Here is a 20,723-nt window from a genome sequence, read left to right on the forward strand (position 1 = left end):
TTGTATTCCTATGGGAAGTAGTGGGAATTTAACAATTAACCATTCCACAATTAACCATTTTCTTTTTTTGTTTATGCAGACACATTTTCTTAGTTTACCTAAACACAGTAAAGAGTACATCTTCCTTTTGAACATCTTTTCAACTAGTACTCAAAATCCTTAGACCAACCCTGAAACAGTAGAACCAAAATCTTTATATTAATACATTTTACTCTCATTATTTTCAAATATGTCTTTGTCTCTAAATCATTTCTAAGATTATTAAATCAACCCAGGATCAGTACCAATAGTATCTACAGTTTTATATGACAAACGCTCACTGGCATTCTTGACTTTTTAAATTTACTTTCATTCTAACCAAATCCAAATTATTCCTAACTTCTTAGAGATTCTATTTAACACCTTCCAGGTGGTTCTATATTCTTATGCAATCAGTTGTTCCCAGAAAAACTGAATAATAAGGAAACATACCTAAGAGAGGAGCTTGGGAGATTTTTTTGGTTGGGTATGTGTGTGTCTGGGCGTGTAGGCCTGGGGAGAGTGGTAGAAATACTAATTTGCAATACAGAAAAAACAATGCCATTCACATGGTTCTAACAAAAGTGTCTGACCACCCCCACCCCCACCCTCAAAAAGCCCTTAAATAAAGAGGGAGATCAAAAGAAAACAAAATAATTCCCGAATTTCACCTCATACATACAATACAGCACAGGAAGTGGCAAAGTTTAAAATAATGCCTTTACTGTTAGGACTAGTATGCTGTCATAAGCCACAATCCTTTTGTTTTAGTGAGTTGATTTTCAATAGAAAAATACAAATGAACATGTGTTTAAGTTCCAACATGGATTGAGCACCTCTGAATTTAGTATCAAATAATTAAATTTATTTTTCAGATGTCAAATCTTAGTATTATAAAATTTTCCATTATTTTAAACTTCACTTGAATCTTTAAAAAGCTGTCTAAATTGTACTATATGAGTTCAGTTTAATCTTCTGTAATATGCTATCAAATTGAACTGTCAGCAATCTTTTAAAAAAAAAAAGGGGGCTGGGTTATTACTAGAAGAACCCTCATTAAGCTTTGAAAATCAGAAATCAGAGACAAGTAATTTCAAATATAGACTAGCTCCACAAGCAAATTTATACAATTATCTGTGACAGTCTACACATATATGTGTGTGTATATATATATATAACCATTTTCATAGGTAAAAATATTAACTTCATGTCACACTATGACCAGAAGTACTTTCACAGTTAACTTTGAACAACAAAAAATTAAACTCAGTTTTTGTTTCTTTACATTATCCAGCTGCTCTCAAAATTGTTTCAATTCATTACACTATTATCATTTAAGTCATATTCAAGTTGAGTATGTTTAATGATACTAGCATGTGCAAATCAACTACTTCAAATCAAACTCTTCTATTCCAAAACTCCTTTTTAAAGATGAATGTTACCTTTTTTGTAGCTAAGTACATCAAATACAAATATTTTAAAAAGAAAGTTTTATTCTAGCCTGTTCTCTATTTTAAAAAACACAAAAAGTGAAACCTATAAATATCAACATTTTTGTGCCCCTCAAATATAGATAAAAAATTACTTACCCCACACACCTGCAGCTAAAGATTTATTGTGGTTTGGTTCTCTCTCATATTCAGGATTTAAAGATGGCTGGAAGAAAGTTGGAATAAACATTTCACATTTTAAAAATAAATCCTTTGAAAGCAATCTCAGAATCATACATGTTGTAACTGATGAATCAAATATGACCGACTCTTAGCTACAGGTTGAATAACCCTAATCTGAAAAGCTATAAAATCTGAAACTTTTTGAGTGCCAGTGTAACGCTCTGTCTACTCATTGAAGCACTTGGATTTTGGATTTTCAGAAAAAGGATGCTGAACTACTAAATGTAAAATCTGAAAAAATCCAAAATCCAAAACACTTCTGGTCCCAAGCATTTCAGATAAAGGACATTGAGCTTGTATTAAAGATGAATTACTCATAAACCTTACTCTCAGCTTACTCTGCTAGCCATTAAAATAGTTACTATCTATACTAATTGCTGGTCAGAGAAAACAAGAGTGTGTTTAAGTTTCATTATCCATAACTAAGAAAAAAATCAGGATTAAAAACCAGGCTACTCTGCCTATGGAGTAGTCATTCTCTTATTCCTTTACTTTCTTAATAAACTTGCTTTCATTTAAAACAAAACAAAACAAAACAAATAAAGAAAAACTCAAGAGAATGTCTTTGCATCAATCTAAGAAATAATCCCTCCTTAGCATAAGGTTGAGATCAGAGAAGAGGAAAATCAGACCAATTTTTTAAAAAATAATTTCATCTTTTTTGTTGTTGTTGTTTTGTTTTTTGAGATACAGTCTTGCTTTATCACCCAGGCTGGAGTGAAGTGGTACGATCTCAGCTCACTGGAACCTCCGTCTCCAGGGTTCAAGTGATTCTCCTGTCTCAGTCTCCCAAGTAGCTGGGATTCCAGGTGAGCAGCACCATGACCAGTTAATTTTTGTATTTTTAGTAGAGATGGAGTTTCACCATGTTGGCCAGGCTGATCTCGAACTCTTGGCCTCAAGTGATCCACCTGCCTCAGCCTCCCAAAGTGCTGGGATTACAGGAGTGAGATATCACATCTGGACTAATAATAATTTTAACTTTTTAATAAAAACTCTGTAAATAATGGGTCTTGCTATGTTGCCCAGGTTGGTCTCAAAATTCGTGGCCTCACTTGAACCTCCCACTTCAGCCTCCCAAAGTGCTGGGAAAACAGGCATAAGCCACTGAACCCAGCCTCCAGTTCTTAAAGTTGTCATCACTAGTTAACACACTCACTATCAAAGCCAAGTTCAAATCTATATTTCAACAAGTGATATTCAGGATTATTAAAAACAAAAGTGAGATAAGCATTGAATGAGTACTCTAAAGCTAATGTTGGTAGATGCATTTATCCTCTAAAATCCTAAATTTCCAGTGTTCTTTCAGGTATTTTTCATATTGCTAGCACACAAACTGCCTCATTTAAAGAAGGTACTTAATATATATTAAATAAAATGAATTTTAATATAAATATTTTAATCACCTAAAAAATGATTACTAACATTGTACTGAGATTACTGTAAAGCAAATATGCATGCATATCACCATGATTCCTTCAGAGATACAAACTAAGCAGAATTAAGATTCTGGTGGTGGTTACATGTGCATAGCATCTTTAAAGTATACTATTAGAAATAATACTCTGCCAAATCTAGGATTATCATAGTCAATGACAACCACATCTTGAGAATGGGGGTGGGATATGAGAGTACTATTATCATTCCCAGAGTTTGTTTATACAGTTGATCCTTGAACAACACAGGTTTCAACTATGCAAATCCACTTATATCTAGATTTTCTTCCATCTGTGCCACCTGAGACAGCAAGACCAACCCCTTCTCTTCCTCTTCAGCCAACTCAACATGAAGACAAGAATCAAGACCTTTATGATGACCCACTTCCACTTAATCAATAGTAAATATATTTCCTCTTCCTTATGACTTTAGTAGCAGTTTTTCTCTAGCTTATTGTAAGAATACAGTATACAATACATATACAAAATATGTGTTAACTGTTTATATTATCATCAAGAGTTTGGTCAGCAGTAGGCTACTAGTAGTTAAGTTTTTGGGGGAGTCAAAAGTTATAAGCAAATTTGACATCAAGGGGGGATCAGTACTACTAACCTCTATGTTATTCAAGGGTCAACTATACTGTAAAATTTCAATGTTACGATTATTAAGTGGAAAAAACAGATCACCAACATGAGAATACAGAGTAATTACAAAGTTACTTGGTAACAGGACCTAAGAGTAATCTTTTATTTTTCTATTTCCCTCACCACTCCCTGCCCTAAATTCAATCTATCAAAGTTTTCCTCTTACTGAAACCTTCCATTCAAAATACTTCCATATCATATCCAAAAACTATTTTCATTTATCTCAACTACCCAGTTCAAGCCATCATTTTCTCCTGAACTATTCTCTTTTGCTATAATCCGTTCAAGACCTAAGAAGTGTAAAAACTAACATCGCATCACATGACTCCACTCTAAACAAGCTTCTCATTAACCTTGTAATTAAACCAAAATTCTGTACTTGACCTGCAAAAATTCCATTTGATTTAAATCCTTTCCTCTCTCTCTAACCTTGTCTAATACTAACTACTCTTTACCCATACTAGCCTAACTTTTATTCCTTAAACATAACAAGATTGGCTGGGTATGATGACTCATGCCTATGTTAGAAATGCTTGTTCTTTGGTGCCATAAAGAAATAGCACTTGAACATAAATTTAATTTCCTCAGCAAGGAAATTTTTACTTTCTGCAGAAAGGGTACACTCGCCAGCAGTTTTGCCACGAGAGTACACCGAACAAAGGAGACAGAGTCATTTATAACTTGACACATCTGCTTTACTGCTGTGTCCAGTTTCTACTGGCTGAAACAGGACTTCATATTCTGCATTTGTCCTGACTGGCTAGCAACTTAAAACTTTTTAAAACTTTTTAAACTTTTTAAAAGAGGCAAAGGCAGAGGAGAACAAAGGAAGGAGGAAGTAACTTGTGGAATGCTGAGAAAGGTAAAAACACCTCCAAATAAGGAAGAACAGGCTATGACTTAACACCTGCTTGGACTAGTATAAGCATGCCAAGGCAAATATTTAGGCTAAATTGTAGGAGCTAAGAACATAAAGTACATTGATTTATTACGGCTAGCAGATAAATTAAGAATGTTAGCACAAGTGTTTGAATAAATTCTGCTTCTAAGAGAAGTTACTAATTATTCTTAATTAGACAAGGAAGAAAGTCTCTTTGAAGAACCTCTACTTTACTTTTTACACCTATAATCCCAGCCCTTCGGGAGGCTGAGGTCGGAGGATTACTTGAGGCCAGAAGTTCAAGACCAACCAGGCCAACATAGTAAGCTGGGTGTGGTGGTGTGCAACTGTAGACCTAGAGCTAGCTACTCAAGAGGCTGAGACAAAACAGGACTGCCTGAGCCCAGAAGTTTGAAGATGCAGTGAGATATGATTGGGCAACTGCACTCCAGTCTAGGCAAAAGAGTGAGGCCCTGTCTCAATACCACCACCAACCCCCACCCTGATACACATGAACATGAAAAAAATAAGACAAACCAAGGATGATCGCATCTTGGCATGAGCTCTCCCTCTCTTCCTTCAGTCTTAACAAAAGTTCGCTCCTTATCAAGTATGCCCCAAATTAAATGTCACTTCCTATCTAAATTCACTACAAAATATTACTTGCTTAGAGAACACAAACTTGGTAAGAGTAAGGGCTTTGCCTATCTCAATCCAGTACATATTGTGTGTGCCAAGAACACCAGCTGACTCAGTGACTCATACATACTGAATAAGAATTGACAATGAATATATAAAAAAGTAAAGTACAAATTTTCTACCTAGCTTTTAAATTATCAAGAATGAATCACAAGAACTAGATAAATGTGACTGTACACTAGGTCAGTTTTTCTGTAATTTAAGAAATACAGTCTTTTGGCCGGGCGCAGTGGCTCACACCTGTAATCCCAGCACTTTGAGAGGCTGAGGCAGGCGGATTACCTGAGGTCAAGAGTTCAAACCAGCCTGGCCAACGTGGTGAAACCCAGTCTCTACAAAAATATAAAAATTAGCCGGGCCTGGTGGTGGGTGCCTGTAATCCCAGCTACTGGGAAGGCTGAGGCAGGAGAATCACTTAAAGTAGCACTTATAGAAGCTTCATTTGTATAAAAGTTATAAAAAACTTACAAAATCCTCAGCTTCAAACTGTTTACGTTCTCTCTTGTCCTCTTTCCTCCCGGTTTCATTGTCAGGTATGTTGTTTTCATGTAGTCCTTGGCTTTTTCCAGAATGGAAAATACTGCTACGAGAACGGGAACTTCCACCATGGTATCCACCTCGATGATTTATGTTTTCTGTACCATTTCTTCCATGTGTACGCCATCCATTTTTTTCTTTCCTTCCAAAGTTACCTTTATTTGATAATAGTAAAGTAATATAAATTAAAAGAAGAGAGTTAGGCTTAAAAATCGAATCACATCAAAACATTCTTTAAAAATCATAAAGAAAATTAGCTATAACATCATTCCTTAGCAAATTTTACCTCCATTAGGACGTCCAATAGCAGAATCAAAGCCATCTGAAGAGTTGTGTCGTCGACGATTCACATCATAACGATTCTCTGTCCATGCAAAGTTTTCAGAATGCTTCTCAAAATTCAATGACGACTGAAACAAATTATAAAAATACAGGCAAATATTTATGAAACCTAAATATAACTTAAAAACTAGTAATACTCCAACTTATTCCCAATAATTTTAAATGGTTAAGAAACACATATTGCAGTTATTTTCAAGGTTTTTCAAGGTATTTGATAATTGGGTAACTCTATGTATAATGGATTCACCAATGGTCCATTTTCTTCTATCTAATGGAAACAAGCATACATTCTTAGAGTTCAACATCTTTTTTTCCAAAAAATATAAAAGGTAAAGTGCTATTGTATGGAAAACAAGTTAAAATATGATATGCTTCTTGTATAGTGAAACGTTGTCTGTATCATACATTACCTGATATAAACATTTTCACTACAGCTCAAAGTTTCCTTCTACATCAGAGAAAAACTGTCAAATGAATCTTCAGTTTTAAGTCCCTTAAATTTATTTCCATATTCCTCTTCCCCAAACCAAGTGCTTTTTTAAAAGATCAAAATAAAAGAATGTACAATAACTATTCCAAAAAATTAGAAACACAGAAAAGTTCTAACAATGTATAAAAGTCACTAGGCCCAAACATATTAATCTACTAATTGGATAAAACCACAATCAAAACTTCCAACAGTTTTTTTAAAGAATTTAATTTTGGGCCAGGCGTGGTGGCTCACACCTGTAATCTCCAGCACTTTCAGAGGCTGAGGCAAGTGGATCATCTGAGGTTGGGAGTTCGAGACCAGACTGACCAACATGGAGAAACCCCCGTCTCTACTAAAAATACAAAAAAATTAGCCGGGCATGGTGGCGCATGCTTGTAATCCCAGCTACTCGGGAGGCTGAGGTAAGAGAATCGCTTGAACCCAGGAGGTGAAGGCTGCGGTGAACCGAGATCACGCCATTGCAAATGAAGAGAAGAGAAAAGAGAGAAGAGAGAGGACAGAGGGGAGAGGGGAGAGAGGAAAGGAGAGAGGAGAGAGGAGGGGGGAGGGGAGGGGAGAGAGGAGGGGGGAGGGGGAAGGGGAGGGGAGAGAGGAGGGGAGAGGGGGAAGGGGAGGGGAGAGAGGAGGGGAGAGAGGAGGGGAGAGAGGAGGGGAGAGAGGAGGGGAGAGAAGAGGGGAGAGAAGAGGGGAGAGAGGAGGGGAGAGAGGAGGGGAGAGAGGAGGGGAGAGAGGAGGGGAGAGAGGAGGGGAGAGAGGAGGGGAGAGAAGAGGGGAGAGAGGAGGGGAGAGGGGAGAGGGGAGGGGATAGGGGAGAGGGGAGGGGATAGGGGAGAGGGGAGGGGATAGGGGAGAGGAGGGGAGAGGAGGGGAGAGGAGGGGAGAGGAGGGGAGGGGGGGGGGAGGGGAGAGGGGATGGGGGGAGGGGGGAGGGGAGAGGGGAGAGGAGGGGAGAGGGGAGGGGATAGGTGAGAGGATAGGGGAGAGGAGGGGAGAGGAGGGGAGAGGAGAGGAGGGGAGAGGAGGGGAGAGGAGGGGAGGGGAGGGGGAGGGGAGAGGGGATGGGGGAGGGGAGAGGGGATGGGGGGAGGGGGGAGGGGGGAGGGGAGAGGGGAGAGGGGGGAGGGGGGAGGGGATGGGGGAGGGGGAGGGGATGGGGGAGAGGGGGGAGAGGAGGGGAGAGGAGGGGAGGGGAGGGGGAGGGGAGAGGGGATGGGGGAGGGGAGAGGGGATGGGGGAGGGGGGAGGGGGGAGGGGAGAGGGGAGAGGGGGGAGGGGCGAGGGGGGAGGGGGGAGGGGAGAGGGGAGAGGGGGGAGGGGGGAGGGGAGAGGGGATGGGGGAGGGGGGAGGGGAGAGGGGAGAGGGGGGAGGGGAGAGGGGGGAGGGGGAGGGGAGGGGGAGGGGGAGGGGAGAGGGGATGGGGGAGGGGAGAGGGGACAGGGGACAGGGGACAGGGGAGAGGGGAGGGGATAGGGGAGAGGGGAGGGGATAGGGGAGAGGGGAGGGGAGAGAGGAGGGGAGAGGGGAGGGGAGAGGGGAGGGGAGAGAAGAGGGGAGAGAAGAGGGGAGAGAGGAGAGGGGAGAGAGGAGAGGGGAGAGAGGAGAGGGGAGGGGAAAGAGGAGAGGAGAGGGGAGGGGAAAGAGGAGAGGAGAGGGGAGAGAGGAGAGGGGAGGGGAGAGAGGAGAGGGGAGGGGAGAGACGAGAGGGGAGAGGGGAGAGAATTTTAACAGGTGGTCTCAGTAATCCAAAAAGAAAATGCATGAAAATTATCAAAAAATGTTTGGTGAAAAAGGCCAGGCATGGTGGTTCACACCTGTAATCCCAGCACTTTGGGGTACCGAGGTGGGCAGATCACCTGAGGTCAGGAGTTCGAGACCAGCCTGGCCAATATAGGGAAACGCCATCTCTACAAAAAATACAAAATTAGCCGTGTGTGGTGGCACACGCCTGTAGTCCCAGCTACTTGGGAGACTGAGTCAGGATAATTGTTTGAACTCGGGAGGCAGAGGTTGCAGTTGCAGTGAGCCGAGATCACACAACTGTACTCCAGCCTGGACGAGACAGAGTGAGACTGTGTCTCAAAAAAAAAAAAAAAAAAAAAAAAAAAGAGAGAAAAAGAAATAGAGCTCTGTAAATCAATATAAATAAGGACAACCCAATGGGGGAAAAATGAGCAAAAAGCCAGTTCTCAAAAACATGAAGAGCCACAAATCACATGGAAACACAGCCAGGTTCTCTTGTAATCAAAATGGAAGATTAGAATGAAGTTGACACTTCTTGCCCATTGGCCAAAATATAATGACAGTAAGGGTTGAGAAGACAGACAATTCTTTTTTTTTTTCTTTTTTCTTTTGAGATGGGAGTCTCGTTCTGTTGCTCAGGCTGGAGTGCAGTTGCACGATCCTGGCTCACTGCAACCTTCACCTCCTGGGTTCCAGTGATTATCCTGCCTCAGCCTCACGAGCAGCTGGGATTACAGGCACCCACCACCATGCCCAGTTCATTTTTATAATTTTAGTAGAAACAGGGTTTGACCATATTGGCCAGGCTGGTCTTCAATTCCTGACTTCAAGTGATCCACCTGCCTTGGCCTCCCAAAGTGCTGAGATTATAGGCGTGAGCCACTGCACCTGGCCCAGACAATTATTTATTACTGGGTTAGAAAACATACACATACATATATGCTTACTTATTTATCTCAGTAGGGAGAGAAATGCACATGTATATCTGTACTTATATTTGTCATCTTTAAAGTCTTTACAGGTTTTTTTAGTCTTGCATGTATTTCAATAGATTTATTCCAGCACCTTAGTATTTTTAACTTTTTTTATATTATGCCCCAGAACTGAGCAGATGCCATTTATACTGCAAATATTTTTCCACAGCTTGTTTTTTTTTTTTAATTTCCTTAAAAAAATAAATTTCCCCCACTGAAATCTGGGTAAAATAAAGAATGGGGGGATCTTTTTCCCCCTTAGAGACAGGATCTATGTTGCCCAGGCCAGACTCGAACTCCTGGCCTCAAATGAAGCTCCTGCCTCAGCCTCCTGAGTAGCTGAGACTGTTCACCACTGTGCCCAGCTTTGAGATACAGATATAGATATAGTTGCTTTTTTTGAGACAGTCTCGCTCTGTCACCCAGGCTGGAGTGCAATGGTGCAATCTCAGCTCACTGCAACCTCTGTCTCCAAGGTTCAAGTGATTCTCCTGCCTCAGCCTCCCGAGTAGCTGGGACTACAGGCATCCGCCACCACACCTGGCTAATTTTTGTATTTTCAGTAGAGACAGGTTTTCACCATATTGGCCAGGCTGGTCTCGAACTCCCAACCTTGTGATCTGCCTGCCTTGGGTTCTCAAAGTGCTGGGATTACAGACGTGAGCCACCGCACCAAACCAGCTTTGATATTCTTAAAAAGACTATATTGGTGGTTTTAATGAAGTATTTAAACATACAAAGAAATAAACAGGCCAAGTGCTTGTTACTATTTTAAATTATATTTTTTAAAGCCTTCTTAAGTCTTTGTTGCACTTACAATTCTATCTTGTTTTAGTCTTTTATCTAGCAACTTTATTTCTAGTAACCTTAATTCTTACTTTGTAGCGTATCTGTTGGGATTTTTTTTATATGGACAGTTACTGCTCACAAATAATACCAATTTTCTATCTTGCCCTTTAGTCCTGTTACCTGTATTTCTTACTCATATTTTACTGTGCTGGCTATATGTCAGAGTCTTTCAAGTCTCTGAGATTTTATCATCTCTGCAAGTTATGAGCTAGCCTGGATACTGTTTCATGTATGCTGGCAAAAGAAATGAGACAAAAAGACTTTACTACTCATGGCACAGCAAGCAGCATAAGCATGATGTTAGCACTGGTTCTGTACAGCCCCCTAAGACCTCTGGGGCTTGACATGGAGGGGGCCTAGGTGGATGCTGCCCTTGCACTGAGTTTGGCAAATCAACCACATTTATAAAGAGCTTGGTCTTTGTCCCTCAATGTTGCTTACTACAACCAACCAAGAAATGGCCCATGCAAAGTGTAGTCAAGATCTTGCATACAAGCAAGAAGGTGCAGGGGGCTGGGTGCAGTGGCTCATGGCCATAATCCCAGCACTTTGGGAGGTTGAGGCAGGTGGATCACTTGAGGTTAGGAGCTCGAAACCAGCCTAGTCAATACAGTGAAACTCCGACTCTACAAAAAATACAAAAATTAGTCCAGGCGTGGCAGTTCACGCCTGTAATCCCAGTACTTTGGGAGGGTGAGGTGGGCAGATCACCTGACGTCAGGAGTTCGAGACCAGCCTGGCCAAAATGGTGAAATGGCTCACTAAATACACTAAATTCACTAAAAGTACAAAAATTAGCAGGGTGTGGTGGCGGGTGCCTGTAATCCCAGCTACTCGGGAGGCTGAGGTAGAACTGCTTAAACCTGGGAGGTGGAGGTTGTGGTGAGCCAAGATCGCACCACTGCACTCCAGTCTGGGCAACAGAACGAGACTCCATCTCCAAAAGTTAAAGAATAATTTCAGAAGAATACAGGCCGGGCGCGGTGGCTCACGCCTGTAAGCCCAGCACTTTGGGATTTTGGGAGGCCGAGGCGGGAGGATCATGAGGTCAGGAGATCGAGACCATCCTAGCTGACATGGTGAAACCCTGTCTCTACTAAAAATACAAAAAATTAGGCGGGTGCAGTGGTGGGCGCCTGTAGTCCCAGCTACTTGGGAGGTTGAGGCAGGACAATGGCGTGAACCCAGGAGGCAGAACTTGCAGTGAGCAGAGATTGCGCCACCGCACTCTAGCGTGGGCGACAGAGCAAAACTCTGTCTCAAAAAAAAAATATTAGCCAGGCGTGGTGGCGCACACCTGTAATCCCAGTGATTTGGGAGGCTGAAGCATGAGAATTGCCTGAACCCGGAGGCAGAGGCTGCAGTGACCTGAGATCGTGCCACTGCACTCTGGCCTGACAGAGCAAGACTCAATCTCAAAAAAAAAAAAGCAAAAACGCTCAGAGCCCAGGATGAATTGCCTCTCTCAACGATCTACACATCAGCCCTATACATTCTTGGCTGAATTTGAATTTTCCCATCATTATTCCACTGTCAGTAACTCATATTAATCTTCCTGACAGAGACTAGAAGCAAATTAATTTAACTGGTCTTATACAGCATTTCATTAAGTCTATTATCGACATCTCAAGTGAGGTCAGGACCCAGCCAACTGAATAAACCCTGGAAGGAGGAACGCTGGTGAATGTTGGGGACCACCAAAAAATAATTTTGCCAGGATATGGTCTATGGCCATGATTATTCATTACCGTTCATTAACAGGAATTTAAACTGACCTGACTGTTGGTGTCACTCTAACAATTACAGGGACAACAAATGGGCCAAAAGTTACCCCTCATTGTCAATAGAGACCTCCTGTATCTCATTCTCTCTCACATAAAAACCAGCCACCCCAAGTGACACAGGTCACTCCAAGATCTGCTGTTAAACTTGATTTGGATTACTGTTAATAGCTTAGTTCAGAAACATGAACGATGTCTCAAAGTAACTGGAGCCTCAGTTGCTACACATGTCACTACTATTCAGGTATCTGGATAAGCATATGAATTGTTATCGATCATAATGAAACAAGGTTGTATGGATCTGAGTGTTCAAATGCAGATTCAGGAGCTGCCATTGATGGCATCAGGAATAGCAGGATAGTTGACTGCCCACATCCACATGAATTTTTCCAAGTTCAAAGTATGTGGACAGAGGTGGCAAATCTAGCAGTGTGTCAGTGTCATCTCCTCCAGCTACTGTTTGACTCAGGTAGTGATGCTGGTTCAGCGTACAGAGAGGGCATTAATTGTTCACCTTTCTGCACCTCCTGGGGTAACATGTTCCTCAAGTGTTGGGGTATGTTTGCTCTCCTCCACAGCCATGAAATTGGTTAGTATTGTGTCTAGCAATCTTAATTCTTACTTTGTAGAATCTGTTGGTTTTTTTTTTTTTTTAAATATGGACAATTAATTGTTCACAGACATCAGTTTTCTTTCCCTTTTTTTTTTTTTTTTTTTTTTTTTGAGACGGAGTCTTGCTGTCTCCCAGGCTGGAGTGTAGTGGAGTCATCTCTGCTCACTGCAAGCTCTGCCTCCCGGCTTCATGCCATTCTCCTACCTCAGCCTCCTGAGTAGCTGGGAGTACAGGCGCCCACCACCACGCCTGGCTAATTTTTTGTATTTTTTAGTAGAGACGGGGTTTCACCGTGTTAGCCAGGATGGTCTTGATCTCCTGACCTCGTGATCCACCTGCCTCAGCCTCCTAAAGTGCTGGGATTACAGGTGTAAGCCACTGCTCCCGGCCAAATAATACCAGTTTTCTATCTTCCTTTTTAGTACTACTGTATTTCTTACTCATATTTTACCGTGCTGGCTATATGTCAGTCTTTAAAGTACAAGAGCTGGGACCTCACTTAAGAAAAAAAGAAAATCTCCTACTTGAACCTAGACTTTTCACCTGGTGGGGTAAGATGTTAATGAGATGGGGCATTTTTATGTAATTTGTAGTGATCCACTGTGTCCCCTACCTTGGTCCTCAATGGATTCTGTAGGGGGAGACTAGGTGAGCAGTTCACTCAAGCAAATGGTCATTGTCTTCATGATCTAGGATGTCAACCCAAGAGAATCTAATAAGTCAGAATTACTTAGATTCCATTTTGGCCACGTTATCACCCTGGGGTATGGCCTGGACTTTACTCTTAGAGGAAAGCAATGTCATGTCCAAGGATGGTCAGGTCATAATCCCAAATTTTAAAACTATAAACTGGGTATGGTGGCTCTTGCCTATAATCCCAGTGCTTTGGGAGGCCGGGAGTTCAAGACCAGTCTTGGCAACATAGCAAGACCCCATCTCTACAAAAAAATTAGCTGGGCATGGTGGTGTGCACCTTTAGTCCCAGCTACTTGGAAGGTTGACTAGAGATGATCACTTGAGGACGGGCACTGTGGCTCACATCTGTAATCCCAGCACTTTGGGAGGCTGAGGCAGGTGGATCGCCTGAGGTCAGGAGCTCGAGATCAGCCTGACCAATATGGTGAAATCCCGTCTCTACTAAAAATACAAAAATTAGTGGGGCATGGTGGCGTGTGACTGTAGTCCCAGCTACTTGGGAGGTTGGAACAGAAATGCTTGAACCTGGGAGGCAAAGGTTGCAGTGAGCTGAGATTGTGCCACTGCACTCCAGCCTCGGCAAGAGAGAGAGACTTAGTCTCAAAAAAAAACAAAAATAAAAAAAAGAGGATCACTTGTGTCCAGGAGTTCCAGGTTGCACCAAGCTATGATCACGCCACTGTACTCCAGCCTAGGCCATAGTCTGAGACCCTGTCTCTAGGAAAAAAAAAATTTAATTAAAAATATAATTTAAAAAATATATATATAATTAAAATGTCTACATTCTCACAATTTCTCATTTATTTTATACCAATTATACCCAGGAAGCGACTATGAAGAGGTTTTAGTTATGCTGCATTCAATGACCAAACAGCCTCACAGAGGTGTGAGGAGGTAAGGAAGGTAGAGTTTTAACTTGTTTTGAGCTGAATTTTGAAGATGTTCTTCTAGTACTTCACAATACCAGATGTCTATGGATGGTAGAGAGCATGGAATGTCCACTGATTATACTGAATATTGACCCTGCAAGGCATTCTTGAAAAAGTTTCAACCATAGTAAGGTACCATTGGTAGCACCAAGAATTGGAGCTCATCTGACAAACTTCTGGCAAGAGTATAAAGAAAATAGTTATAGAGGCCGGGCATGTTAGCTCACACCTGTAATCCCAGCACTTTGGGAGGCCGAGGTGGGAGTATCAGGGGGTCAGGAGACAGAGACCACCCTGGCTAACACAGTGAAACTTGTCTCTACTAAAAACACAAAAAATTAGCTGGGCACGGTGGCACACGAGTGTAGTCCTGGCTACTCAGGAAGCCGAGGCAGGAAAATCGCTTGAACCTGGGAGGCAGAGGTTGCAGTGAGCCAAGATCATGCCACTGCACTCCAGCCTGGGCGACAGAGTGAGACTCCGTCTCAAAAAAAAAGAAAAAAGAAAAAAAGAAAATAGTTACAGATAGCATATGGAGTAAAAATTAGACCACCACAAGGGAAAGAATGTGGCAATATCTAATCAAGTCCCAGCAATTTTACTTCTAACTATAGCTTAGAGTACTGCTATTCATAACGTAGTCCACAGATAGGCAGCGTCAGCATCACTTGGAGGTTTATTAGAATTTGGGACCCTACCAAAGACCTATTGAATCAGAAACTTAATTTTAACAAAATCCCAAGTTGTCTTAATACCTATAAAAAGTTTTGAGAAGCAGTAGCCTTAAAAATTCTTACACATATGGACAAGGAGAAATTACAAAAGCATTCAATGCAGTACTCTGTCATAGCCAAAAGTTATAAACAATCTAAGGCTAAATAGACAAACAAAATGTGGTGAGTGGACACAAAATAGAATACTAGTCAAAGTTCAAGATAACTACACTAAACCTATAGATATCAACATGAAAAAAATTTCAGACATAATGAAAAGCAACATGTAGACATTTAAATAACCATTTATGTAAATTTTAAAACATACAATACTATCTACTGGCATTTACACATATAATAATAAGAATATGCATTGAGAATACCTGTGGGAAAAAAATTAAAATGGAAACAGGATTTTGAAGTAAATAGTGGACTCTGTATATGTAATACTCTATTTCCAAAAAGAAATATAAAGCAAATATAGTGAAATGTTTAAGATATAACTATGTTGAGTGGTAAAATTTTTTTTTTTTTTTTTGAGACGGAGTCTCGCTCTGTTGCCCAGACTGGAGTGCAGTGGTACAATTCTGGCTCACTGCAATCTCTTCCTCCCGGGTTTGAGTGATTATCCTGCCTCAGCCTCCTGAGTAGCTGGGATTTACAGGCACGTACCATCATGCCCAGCTAATTTTTGTATTTTTAGTAGAGACAGGGTTTCACCATGTTGGCCAGACTGCTCCTGAACTCCTGACCTCAGCTGATCCGCCTGCCTCAGCTTCCCAAAGTGCTGGGATTACACGCATGAGCTACCTACCATACCTGGCCTAAATTTTTTTGTTTGTTTGTTTGAGACAGGGTTTTACTCTGTTGTCCAGCTCTACTAGCACACTCATAGCTCAATGCAGCCTCAAACAACCTCTGGGCTCAAGTGATCCTACTGCCTTAGCCTCCAGAGTAGCTGGGACTACAGGTGCAAGCCACCATGCCTGGCTAATCATTTTTAATTATTTTGTATAGACGAGATCTCATCAGGTTGCCAAGACTGGTCTTGAATTTCTACCCTCAAGCGATCCTCCTACCTCAGCCTCCCAAAGTACTGAGATTACAGAAGCGAATCATTGCACCTGGCCTACTTAATTACCAGGGTGGTTAGTGTTTACTTACTTCTTTGTACATTTAAATACTTCATTAAAACCTTCTACATAGTCTTTTTAAGAGTATCAAACACAACTGGGTACAGTAGTGTGCACCTATAGTCCCAGCTACTCAGGAAGCTGAGGCAGGAGCATCACTCGAGGCCAGGGGTTCAAGACCAGCCAACACAGTGAGACCCTGTCTCTAAGGGGGAAAAAATTTTAAGGAAATTTTTAAAACATCAAACAAGCTGTAGAAAAACATTTGGAATATAAATGGCATCTGCTTAGTTCTCAGGTGCCATATGAAAAAAAATTTTAAATAAAAAATATAGTCAAACATAACCCAATATGAAAAGAGCTATAAGTCACTAAGAAATAGCCTACATAAGCAATTCTGAGAAAAAATTTCTAACACAAAAATATGCTCAATCGTAATTAAGTGATGCAAATCAAAACAAAGTATTATCTTTTCATCTAATTTCACAAAAACGTAAAAATGAAAACATCCAGTATCTCCAAGACTGAAAAGCTGCCCCCCTTCCCATAAAACTGTAACGGGATTACAAGTAGGTGAGAACTTTTTGGAGAGCAGTTAGGCATTATCTACCAAAATGTACAAACCTTCTGACCCAGTAATTCTGCTAGAAATTTACCTTACCATTATATTCAAGAAATGCCCAGGTATTTCTACAGTCTAATCCATTAATAGGTAATTAATTACATAATTCACGTAGATCCACTCAACAAAAGTTTATACAGCCAAAAGAGATGAATTTCTTATGACTGACTATAGAAAGATAACCAGAGAAGGTATCCTCGAAAAAAAGGGAAAAAACAATTATTTCATGTTTCTCCAAACTGGGATAAAAATATATTTTGGTGTATGCATAAAAGTATCCTAGTATTTCTCTTCTGAAACCTAGTCTACTATCCTAATAATCACGAAAAGTTATTAAACGGATGAATTTTAAAGTCTGATACATACGGCTTTCTATTCTAGCTCTAGTATGTCTCAGCAAATTAATCTCAACCTGAGTTCCCTCATCTGTAAATGGTGGGGCAGGCAGAGATAAGAGTGTCTACCATCTTAATATTTTTGTTACCTTTATATAAAGTGTTTTATTAGAACAAGTAAGGCAGAGCCCATCTCCATCCATTTCCTCTTACACTGCCTTTCTTTCTGGACTGTTTTTAAAAATAGTTTTAAGGCCAGGTACAGTGGCTCAAGCCTATAATCCCAGCACTGATTTTAAGACCAGCCTGGGCAACAAAGTGAGACCCTGTCTCTAGAAAAATTAAAAAAAAAAAATAAAAATAAAAAAATTTTTTAAAAAGTTTCATTTAAAATTTTCTCTAAATCCCAGAATACCTAAATAAACAATAAACCAAAAAATCTACACAGTAAACCTTCTCCATAGAAGTTTCAATGAACTCTGCCTATGTGCCTTCAGAACAGCAAAAATCAAAATAAAAGTTTCAATGAACTCGACTAGCAGTCTGATTGAATTTTCTGATCCTTTCAGCCCTAAAAGTATAAATAGCCTACATTTTCATCGCAAGCTGACATTGCTTACGTTGTCAAAGGAAAGATTTGGTAGAGTAATACTAATCTTTTTAACATTGCAATAAAAGAATCAAAAAATATTACTATTATACACTAGTTATAGAGATAACTACAGATTATTGAATACAGATATGAAAATGTATTCATCATAGTAAAGTTCCACCATAACACATTTTTTTATTTTGTTTAAAAAGAAAAAAATTCTCCAACTTTGTTTCTATTTCATACCATTCATCTACCCTTTTAATACCACAGCCCTGAAATCTTTCATCAAACAATTATGAAGATACAGCATCCTGTTTACAGGGATCATTTTGTCATCCTTCCTAGCATAACAAACAGAATTTGCTAGTTATCTAAATTTTTCAGTATCTGTTCAACATTCATTCAGTAGGCTGGGCGCGGTGGCTCAAGCCTGTAATCCCAGCACTTTGGGAGGCCGAGACGGGCGGATCACGAGGTCAGAAGATCGAGACCATCCTGGCTAACATGGTGAAACCCCGTCTCTACTAAAAAATACAAAAAACTAGCCGGGCGAGGTGGCAGACGCCTGTAGTCCCAGCTACTCGGGAGGCTGAGGCAGGAGAATGGCGTAAACCCGGGAGGCGGAGCTTGCAGTGAGCTGAGATCCGGCCACTGCACTCCAACCCGGGCGACAGAGCGAGACTCTGTCTCAAAAAAAAAAAAAAACAACAACAACAACAACAACAAAAACATTCATTCAGTAATACTTTCAAACTGCTGGTCAGGACCTATTAACAAATGATGAGATCAGTCACAACTAGCATTTTTTAATGGAATTTTTAAAAAACCAGAAAACTACAGAAGAAAACATTAGTGTACCATAGGTATATGAAATTTATTTGTTATATCTACGTGGAAATGAAGAGAGTGTGTAAAATATCCTTCTCACTACAGGTCACAACTAACAGTCTAAAAGTCACTGCCCTAAATAAGAGAGTTATACTCAGCCACATGCAGTTTAAATTTTTACCACATGATGGGGCTAAAGTTCTACACATTTCAAAACTACTGCCATACAGTTCTGAAAACATTTTTACCCTTAATTCAAATCTTCATGTCATCTTTCCAAACAAAAAATAAATACTATCATTTAATTTAAATAGAGAATGCAATACTAAATGTATGTTCCACTTACTCAGAACAATATTAAAAAGAGAAAAATGATGTGGGTAAACAAAAGACAATGGCAGAAAACAAGAGGTTAATTACAAATAGAATTCATAAATGAGGATCTGACAGAGGGAAGAATAAGACAGAGAAGGTATAATAAAAGTATCACTAGAAGGTATTTTGTTTGTCAAAACCACTACGGGCAAAGAAACAAATCTCAAATACTGCTAGGTGAGAGTTTAAATTGGGTGGGGTGCAGTGGCTCATGCCTGTAATCCCAGCACTTTGGGAAGCCAAGTCAGGTGGATCACCTGAGGTCAGGAGTCTGAGGCCAGCCTGGACAATATGGTGAAACCCCATCTCCACTAAAAATACAAAAATCAGGTGGGTGTGTTGGCAGGAACCTATAAGCCCAACTACTCAGGAGGCTGAGGCAGGAGAATCGTTTGAACCCGGGAGGCGGGGGTTGCAGTGAGCAGAGATCACACGACTGCATTCCAGCTTGGGTGACAGAGCGAGACTCCATCTCAAAAAAAAAAAAAAAAAAAAAAAAGTTTAAATTGTCAACTATTTTCTAAAGCTAATTTTCAATTAGAAGAATTCAGAATTTAGAATTGGCATTCCAAATTCTAAAAATCAAAATCATCATCATTATGAGGGCCTATACAAACTAATCCAGAGTCACGTCCCAAAAAGCATTAAGAATTTCAATGCATGGTAACAATTATCAGCCAGGCTCAATGGCTCACATCTGTAATCACACTTTGGGAGGCTAAGACGGAAGGATCTCCTGAGCTCAGCAGTTCAAGACCCGTCTGGGCGAGATAGTGAGACCCTGTCTCTATTTTTTTTATTTTTTAAAGTACCAATCTTAGCTTCAAGTTAACATTTAAACGAAGACAAAAAATATTTACAAGTTTTTTTTTTAATGTTTTGTTTATCTTTCCAGATTTTTTTTTTTTTTTTTTTTTGAGACGGGGTCTTACTCTTGTTGCCCAGGCTGGAGTGCAATGGCAAGATCTCAGCTCACCACAACCTCCACCTTCCGGGTTCAAGCGATTCTCCTGCCTCAAGCCTCCCAAGTAGCTAGGATTACAGGCATGCGCCACCAAGCCCAGCTAATTTTTTATTTTTAGTAGAGACGGGGTTTTTCCACGTTGGTCAGGCTGGTCTCAAACTCCCAACCTCAGGTGATCCGCCTGCTTCGGCCTCCCAAAGTGCTGGGATTTACAGGCATGAGCCACCGCACCCGGCCCAGATGCTGATTTTTATTACTGTGCTTTATGTTAGCTATGAAATCGCTTAAAAATTACAAGAAGTCTTACATTTATTTCAGAGAAAATGACAAAAAAAGGAAAAGTAAACAAAGACAAAAGCAGGAAACCCATATGCATCCAGGCAGGACTGGGGAAAATGCTGACTTAAAAGACCAATGAGAGCAGCTCGGCTGGGATGAATTCCAGGGACCCACACAAGAATGAGAAGGTGGCAGTCAGTAACAACTAGTGATTTCAGTGGCTTAATCAATAGAGGTCTCCATTCCCCAACAATTTCAAGTACCATTTTTTAAATTTTAATTATTTGTTTTGTGTGTGTATGCGTGTGTTTGTTTGAGACAGAGTCTCACTCTGTCATCCTTGTTTGTTTGTTTGAGACAGAGTCTCACTCTGTCACCCAGGCTGGAGTGTAGTGGTGCGATCTGGGCTCACTGCAACCTCTGCCTCCCAGGTTCAAGTGATTCTCCTCCCTCAGCCTCCCGAGTAGCTGGGACTACAGGTACGTGCTACCACTCTCGACCAATTTTTGTATTTTTAGTAGAGACGGGGTTTCACCATGTTGGCCAGGCTGGTCTCGAACTCCTGACCTCGGG

General features: G+C 40.8%; 1 protein-coding gene across 7 annotated transcripts in view; it reads right to left on the minus strand.

The window, feature by feature from the left end:
* The window catches only part of GPBP1 (GC-rich promoter binding protein 1), an 87,956-nt gene that overhangs the window by 25,842 nt on the left and 41,391 nt on the right, over nt 1-20,723 (minus strand). For 4 of the 7 annotated variants that reach the window (XM_007973080.3, XM_007973107.3, XM_007973087.3 and 1 more), the window contains 4 exons: nt 6,175-6,298; nt 5,820-6,043; nt 1,608-1,674; nt 472-531 (listed from right to left, as the gene is read on the minus strand). In XM_007973080.3, coding sequence (XP_007971271.1) covers nt 472-531; nt 1,608-1,674; nt 5,820-6,043; nt 6,175-6,298 — 475 coding nt within the window. The remainder of the gene's footprint in view (nt 1-471; nt 532-1,607; nt 1,675-5,819; nt 6,044-6,174; nt 6,299-20,723) is intronic. The other 3 variants (XM_007973133.3, XM_007973117.3, XM_073014757.1) reach the window with 1 other exon arrangement.

This window comes from Chlorocebus sabaeus, chromosome 4 (assembly GCF_047675955.1).
Source record: "Chlorocebus sabaeus isolate Y175 chromosome 4, mChlSab1.0.hap1, whole genome shotgun sequence".
NCBI classification, from domain to species: Eukaryota; Metazoa; Chordata; class Mammalia; order Primates; family Cercopithecidae; genus Chlorocebus; species Chlorocebus sabaeus.